Raw genomic sequence first — 8,606 nt, 5'->3', positions numbered from 1 at the left:
CCCTGCTGTAGTTTGCAGCACTTGTTCGAAATACACTTGACCTTTCACCAGCAGGCTGGCTGTGATTTTTTTTTTTTTTTTTTTTTTTTTTTTGCCTCTAAAGATCGTACTTAAAGGGAACATGATATGTGAAAAGCACTTCATCTGTGCTTGACAGCATATATTTGGGTATCTTAACTTATTACCAATTAAAAAACTAAAGATGCACAACCCTGGAACTTTTTTGGGCCCCCTAGATCTGAACATTTGTCTTTCAGTGAGGCTTTCTGATATGGAGGGTCCATATGAAGTTACTAAAAGCAAATTCTCATCAGCAGTTGTATAACTCAATTCTGTTACGGAAGATATGAGCTTAATGTCCTATATCCCAACAAGGAGATCCAACCTCTAATTGCTAACCTTTAACATTTTTCTAGACAAGACTTGTAAATTCATGGTTGAAAAGTTACCTGTGGAACTCTTATCCCTGTACTACTTTGACTTAAGCATTGGACATTTCATAAAGACTATAGGAATTGTGTCAGAGTATATGTCTCCTTTTAATGTGGATCTATCAGATCCTTGAATTTACATTATAAATATGTGATGGCTCCAATACAAATCTAAGAGTAAGGTTTGTCTTTCCAAATTGCATTGAGCTGGTTCTCAAATTCAGGTCTTTTTGTCATGTTCGATTTCGGTCATAAGACCACATGTTTTGTTAACTATTAATTTTAATACGCAGTAGTAGTGTATGAGTTTAGCCATGTCCCACTTATTCATTTTTGGCCCTATAATATACTTTGGTGACAGGTATGTGTGTTGTATAGCCAGTGTCCTCACAAATCCTGTTGGGTCTTAAAATGTCTAATATTTTCATAGGCGGGACTTCTCACCTAATTATCTATGTCCTTATAAGGTTGCAAAAAACAGGTTCTTATATCTCTAGTTCTGTTGCGTGTATAGGAACTTTGAAGTGAGATCTGTGCTCTGTGGCTCAAAACAGATTTTTTGACGTATTCAGCATCCCTCTGGGGCAAGCGGAAAGTGGTGTCCCCATAGTCCACCACCTGGGCTGGTTTGGAAAAAGTGTCCTTACAATACATAGAAACCCGTATAGGTGTGTGTGTGTGTGTGTGTGTGTGTGTGTGTGTGTGTGTGTGTGTGTGTGTGTGTGTGTGTGTGTGTGTGTGTGTGTGTGTGTGTGTGTGTGTGTTTTTTTTTTTTTTTAAACAAACATTTCAAAATACTTACAGAACAATCAGCTGTTCTGCATCAAATTTGATGCCACACAAATTATTTGTGCCACTACAAAAAATAATTTCTGTCCACTATGAGATAAAGGAGAACAACAGTCTGATACCTGTAGGTCTGACAACAGGAGATGTATCACTCCTGTAACACCTGTAACATTCAGTGTGTGTGTGAATGGGTGGATGACTGGATGTATAAAGCGCTTTGGGGTCCTTGGGGAATAGTAAAGCGCTATACAAATACAGGCCATTTACCACTTGCCTCATTGTTCTGACACACGCAACAAAACTATTGACTACACTACACACTAACTACACAAGATTCTGCAAATCTCTCACAACTCAAAACACCACCGTCACTTCTTGCTTCCCCCTTCATAAATAACTAAGTGCGATGTTGCCACATCATTTTTTTGATTGGACGACATGGTACATTTTTTGACCAATAGGAAAGGGTGGGGGTGCTTTGGTTTTGTTTTTGCTCACAGGTGGAGAGTGCTTTCGAGCATTTTCCTTATAAAACACAGTTTCTTCCCGCAGTAAATATAAACGTATTCAGGAAGAAAACCAAACATTGCATTTTTTTTTTGTTTGTTTTTTTGTTTTGTTTTTTTACCATAACTCTGGTTTTACGTGTCCTATCAACACAATTTAAAAACTGGTATAAGGTCCACATTTTTTCCGTCAATTGTTCCGTCTGTCCTGCTCACATCTCCAATGGTTGTCCAAATTGTCATTAACGTGACTTCACTCCACATCAGCCACACCACTTTGCTAGCTGAAACACCGGTGTCGGCACATAAGGACGCTGTCATAGCCTGTCAATGACATTGATTAGCTGCGTATATACGAATGTGAATCGCATCCTTGGCTGGAATATGGGATATGGTGGCATCGTTCTAATCCCATACAGGAGCAGCCAGTCACTTACTGACTAACACTGGAACGCAGAATTGTTAAAGTACTTTAATTTCAATTAGGGTTAGAATTTTCTTTTTTGTGCGCAACGCAGATTTTTTCTGAGCAGAGACCGTGCCAGCAGTGTGCAATTGCGCAGCTTAGAGGGAACATTGATCACCAATATAGCTGGACTGGTCATCGAGCATACCGGGCATTTGCCCGGTGGGCCGATGGTGATTTTTCATTTTTATGGGCCAATGGGTTTGTTTTCTTCGTTTTTTCCGTAACGGTATAAACACTGAAAGGTGGTGGATTGGCCAGATGAAGGGAGATGTGTAAAAATAACTCAATTGTTTTGGTGGTGGCTATTGCGGACCTTCTACAGATTCAGTAACATTAGCAAGTGGTGGAGGCCAGCAGATGCAACGCGCTGGCAGGTGGATGACAAAAAGGCAGGAGAAGCAGAGACCCGAGGCAGTGAACTGAACTTCAGGTAAGAAGTTATGACCTGCAGTCTATCTGGGTCAGATATAAACCAAGTTTAGGTGGAGTTTATTTTCGTTATGCTGACTTTTTACAGTCAGTTACAATAACTCGTTTCTATACTGCTGGGCGGGTGTTATGATATTATTGATGTTGAACTTGTTTTATCTTATTTATAAGGTTAGTTATTAGAGTTTCAAACCATCCCGTAAAAAACAGAATCGTCTTGTATACAGAGAAAATATTGCGCGTTTCGTATTGAGGTGAAAAGGAACACAGTTTGTCCCGTACTTCAGGTACAATGAAAAAGACACAAAGCTGCAGTTATTCTGTGTTTGTTGCACAGCTGCCTCTTCCTTTCTCAGTCTCTCCCCCTCCCGCTGCTGTTTCTACTTCAATCATGAAACTGATCAGTGATCAGCTGATCGGCTTTTCTCTCTTGTGTGTTTATCACTCTGAATCTTACAACAAACGTTTTCATCTGATGTAAAATGTATAGAAATCCATTATTGTACATAGTATTTTTTTTAGGGTCCCATCATAATTTCTTCAGAAGTAGCTAAGTACTGTTTATGATGCCAGCATTTTCCCACATTTTCTAGATTCTGTACCAGTACTGTGTGTGAAATGCCATCAAAAAGTCAATTAAGTTTTTCTTTCTCATCTGTCTCTCTGACTCCTTTCACGTTTTAAAGGTTGCCATGTTAGAAAAAAATATTTTGCCCTGGTTCAGCTTCACTAATCACAACCGCCTCCTTTCCTCTGATAACTTTTGGCATTGTTCTCCCTGATTTGTAATAACTTGTGACAGTCTATAAAGCTGCAAATGTTTTTCACAGTCTGACTGATTGGTACAGCCAAAAACACGGCAATAATTCACCATTTACTTTCGTTCGACATTTGAAATCTATTTAAGTGCGTGTGCTTTGTTTACCTCCAGTATCTCCAATATGGTGACTTCTGGTTTGATGACGTGGCAATGACGCACCATGAAAACCTGCTATAGTAGCCAACATTTTAAATGCAGCTTTGACAGGTTTGTGAGTGTACACTTTATCAATACTCTAGTGACGGTTTACCTATCTTTGCCAGTTTGTGGCTGTAGCTCAGGCAGTAGAGCAGTACACCTACTGATTGGAAGGTTAGCGTTTCTATCCCTGGCTCCTCCAGTCTGCATGTCAAGAGTGTCAAGAATGTGTATGAATGTAGTTAGGAAGCATTCAGTTTAGAGAAAGTGTGTGACTGGGTAAATGTGGCATGTTATAGGCACTTCTGGGAGAGTAGAAATGCATAATATCAGAATCAGTCCATTCACTGTATGAACACAGTTTCAGTCATCATGCAGAACACAGTTTAGTGTCCGGGCAACAAATCCGCTCTCTGATATGTGAGCAGGGAACACCACTGGTTGTTAACAAGAACAGCACATTGTTTTGCACTTTGTTACCACAACCAAATGGTGACATGGAAGAACTCTGAAAGTTCCAAGCAAACATTTCTTATCTGTGTTGCCTATCTGCAGAACCAGCCACTCCAGATTTTTTCACAGGTGTGGTTGAAATATTCCATGTGCATCAGTTGGCAGCTTTCATTTACTTCCATATTAGTTTGGTATAAAAACAAACCAAAGCAAGACTTTGACCTGCAAGTGTATCCATCTGTGAGTCAGTCCCATTGGAAAAACATCACCAACATCAATAGTTTTTTTTTTTTAAACTTTAGTTTTGTGTAAATCACATGTGAGTGATTACAAAAACAGTGCACTTGTATGTATTCATAGAAATGAAGCTCAATGACATCTACAGCCTTTCTCAGCACTGTCCTCATCATCCTTCATTAGGGTTATGTTTCTCAGTCAGTATTCTTCTCATCACAGTTTAGGTTTTCTGCAGATTTGTTTTTCAGGTATTTACCCTGCTGTGCAAACTGCATTTTGGAGAGCGTTCATGTGAATCAAGTCTGCAAAAGGTTATTGGCACATCTTGCAGCAGAAGGAGGAAATTGAGTTGTGATTTTTTCACTAATTGAAGTTTGATGGGACATGTCATGTTCAAAGTTTTTCGAAACGGGCAGTACAGCTTTATATACTGAGACAATAACAAAGATTATCTTCTCCCAACATGGACGTGGCGGTCCTGCTGTCTCCTTACGAATGCTCTCTCCGCTCACTTCCTCGACCTCCTATCTGCTCCTTTTTCTGGAATCACAGAGACATGGAGACAAAACACGCTCTGCGTAGCCTTGATTATCTGATTTTATTATTCCATGGTAATCTACTGATTCTAAGGGTCTGGTTTAGGATAATTTGTTCGGACTCTCTGACCCAGAGACTTCTAGAAAACCATTATCATGTTTATGTAAACGTGAAGCTCATGACGCTCAAGACATGGAGCTTAAATTAAAACAGCTTGGTTCTATAATTTCAGTAAAATTTGTTTTTTAAAGGACTATTACGACCCGTCTAGGTCCAGGCAATAACATGAGTGAGGCACTCCCGGTCCTCCAGCTGGAACCAGTCACGTCGGGGCGGTGTATCCACGCACCAATTAGAGCAGGCAGGGCCCTGGCACAGCTGAATTAACATAAAAAGATACATCACCTGCACAAAACAAAACTCATAAACATGCAGGTTCATAACAGGACTCAAAACCAGACAAATGAAAAGTTTTCATAAAACAATATCATTACCAAATCTTTGTTTGCGGTTTGTTAGGGTTAAACATTTAGATTTTTTATTTAAATTATTAAATAAAGCTGTTTTTGTTAACAATTATTTTATTTGTACACAATGCAGTTGTGCTCATAATGAGTTGGCATAAAAGTAAACTTTACCAAAAACATAATCTCGTTAATGGTGGAACCAAATTGATCAAGTTTCGTTACGGTCTGTTAACCAGATGAGGAATTTGGTTCGACATACTGGAAAAATAAAACGCACAAAGACCAACAAGTCTGACTGGATGGTTTGGTAATGCCCTGGTCATTTATAGAAATCTGGGCAGCTGAACATACTGTCTAAATATTTAAATTCTAAGACATCACAAAACAGGTGCAGTTAACGATGGCTCTCCAACAGTTTGTGTGCTGTTTCATTGTGGTGATCATTTTCTTATGCAAAGGTGAGAAAAAAAGTTTTCTTTTGATATTTTCTTATTACTGAGGTTTTATCTGGGGTGGAAGAAGCAATTAGAGATGCAAATGTTGACTATTCTAAACCAAACGTTGCACCTGGATACAAGGAAAGAGAGTAACTGTATATATCAGTTTATTTTGATATATGAGTAAATTGTGAGAATATTTGTGAATTATTTGATCAGGAACAACAAGGTAAAAGTTTGATGTCAAAGATAACAGAGGTGACGTTGAGTTGGCGTTTGTCTCTAAAAGTTACAGATGTTGTTACATACTATTATTCCGTCAACTCAAATTTCTGTGTTTTCTTGTGTCCTGTCTGTGACCCAGCATTTTTGTCTCATTTTGTATTTTCTTTTCTTATTATAAAATGAGATTATTGTTAAGTTCTAGTATTATTATTATTATTAGTTTGTCTTACTAGTGTTTTAGTCTCTTGTAAGTTTTTTGCCTTTATTTCCTGTTCCTTCGTTTTTCTATCAGCCATAATGGGCTCGCTTTTTCTTTAAACCTCAATTGTTTTGTCCACGTCAGCATTTTGGTCCGCTGTACAAACACACCAGCCCACCCGGCCGTGACATAAAGATTAACAAACAGGTTCATATTTAAATATTTCAATAACAGTGGGCAATAAAATCTTGTTTTTAGAGTGTGATCATTTCTTCATCTTACATATATTTGCACTCAACTGGTTTAACTCTGTGTAGTTTCTCAGTCATCCAGGTCATGGTAGTCTAAGGAGCTTCAAGTTCATTAAAGACATTTCACCTCTCTCAGATGAGAGGAGGTGAAACATTCACCTTTTTTCAAGCTTCTTAAAAAGGTTATTCGCTGGATTCCTACCCTGCTGATCTGAATGATCACCTGAAGATGAGAAAACAGACATTTGTACAAGTTCTTTTACAGGTTTTAAGCTTGGTTTTAACCTTTCTGTCCTTCTGTCAGCTGTACAGTAATGAGAACATATACATAGTAATCTCCACATTTGTTGCAGTGATAGAGTGTAATGACCTTTGGTTTTTCTTTAAACTGAAATTATTATGTGCTGTAAAATCTTCCAGTCTCCTGAGACAGAGGAGGAATTATCTGTGCATCACATCTCCCAGCAGAGCGTTGCACTAATCAGTGTTATCTGTCATCTGTGAGTGATAAAGCGGTGACTCGTCTGTGTACTCGCTGTTTAACTGTGCTCTTTTCTTTTCTCAGCATGTAGCAGCAGGGCTGTGAACAGTAGCAGCATCACAGGAGGTCATGATGCAGCAGCAGGAAGCTGGCCCTCATATGCTGCTGTAGTTATAGTTGGATTTCAATTTGGTGCGTCCTTAATCAATGAGCAGTGGGTGCTGACAGCTGCATCTTTCATTCCTCTGTGAGTCATTTTTGTTGAAGAATATGTTGAGGATGATGATCTGTAATATTTATATGCACTAAATGAATATCAGAGTTTTTAAATACTTTCTAGTATTTTAAGTGATGTCAATTCTTTTAACATTTAAAGACAACAGCAAATTAAAGTACTGAACTGCAAAGTACAAAGTTGTCTGCAGAACAATGAAAACAGATGTCACATTAATTTAATTTAAAACTATAAAGTAACTTCATTGTATTCTATGAGTATTTACTCATTTATGTAACGTGCCAGCAGGACCACTTTAACCTCTGCACACACTCAAAGAAATTCAACACATAAAAGTAAAAAGAAAAAGGAAACTCATGACATTGCATTGTCCTGTGACAGATCATTATAAGGTGCCATTTAAAAATAACTTTTTGTGTCCGTATGTGTGAAGTGACACATTGACACGGTGGGATCCAACAGTCTATCTGGGAGGCTACAGCCTGTCAGGTTCAAACCCAAATGAAGTGAATCGGACTCTGGAGAAGATTATCTGCCATCCTGAATTCGACTTTAAAACTCTTAAGAACGACATTTGTCTTCTGAAGCTGTCGGCTCCTGTGAATTTCACAGACTACATTCAGCCGACCTGCTTAGCCTCAGAAAACAGCACTTACAACAATGAGACCAGCAGCTGGGTCATCGGTTTGGGTTATAATAGTAAGTTGTAAAACATTTATTTTCGGTTACAGCATTGTGTTGGTGTTTCTGGAGGGCCTAATATTTAAATTCTCTCCAATCAGATGATGGTACTTTCACCAAAACCCTGCAGGAGGCCAAAGTACCAATCATGGGAAACAATGAGTGCAAAGAAATCTTTCAAGGGAGCTATCCCAAGATCACAGAGAACATGATCTGTGCTGGAGACAAGGATTCATGCCTGGTGACTACAACCTTTTTTAATAAAACATTTATAATTCACTGTGATAATCTATTGAGTTTAATCAAACTTTGGTTTTACCAAAGGTTAATGATTTTTAAATCCAACACATTTTAAAAGAAACAGAAATTGAGCCCCTTGCTGCAACAGGTTAGACACTTTGTATGTATGGACATGTCATCCTGGAGGAGCTGGGTTACTTTTGAAAGCTGAACGGGCTGCAGGTTACGTCTCATGCTGCCAGCAGTGACAAGGATATTCACAAAAAATTAAACTAGGGGAAAATCAGTCAGGAGGCACAAGAAGAGATGGGTCTGTGGCCACTACCTGAGAAATCATTACCTTGTGCGGTTGTCTTCTCGCTGCTTCTGCAGTGCACCTGTCGTCACATTGATGGGCTCCAAAGCAGCTGAAATGGATTCACAGTGGTTCATGTTTGCTAATGGGACAAAGTGACATTTACTGTGACATTTACGGTGTGTCATACTGTGGCGATCAAGCATTACCCAACACAAATCATTGTTTAGTAGGTGGATGTTGCTGATGGTTGATCTCTAAGAGTCTGTCATATCTGTCCTAATAA

At 38.8% G+C, this 8,606-nt stretch overlaps 1 protein-coding gene across 1 annotated transcript in view; it reads left to right on the top strand.

Moving 5' to 3' along the window:
- The first annotated feature begins 5,660 nt into the window (after positions 1-5,660).
- LOC116332893 (serine protease 48-like) overlaps positions 5,661-8,606 on the top strand; it is a 3,555-nt gene continuing 609 nt past the window's right edge. Inside the window, exons 1-4 of the mRNA XM_039609106.1 lie at positions 5,661-5,734; positions 6,954-7,116; positions 7,538-7,803; positions 7,887-8,026. Coding sequence (XP_039465040.1) covers positions 5,677-5,734; positions 6,954-7,116; positions 7,538-7,803; positions 7,887-8,026 — 627 coding nt within the window. The 5' untranslated portion in view covers positions 5,661-5,676. The remainder of the gene's footprint in view (positions 5,735-6,953; positions 7,117-7,537; positions 7,804-7,886; positions 8,027-8,606) is intronic.

The sequence above is a fragment of the Oreochromis aureus genome, linkage group 3, assembly GCF_013358895.1.
Source record: "Oreochromis aureus strain Israel breed Guangdong linkage group 3, ZZ_aureus, whole genome shotgun sequence".
NCBI lineage: Eukaryota > Metazoa > Chordata > Actinopteri > Cichliformes > Cichlidae > Oreochromis > Oreochromis aureus.
This window is presented reverse-complemented; position numbering and strand designations above follow the sequence as displayed.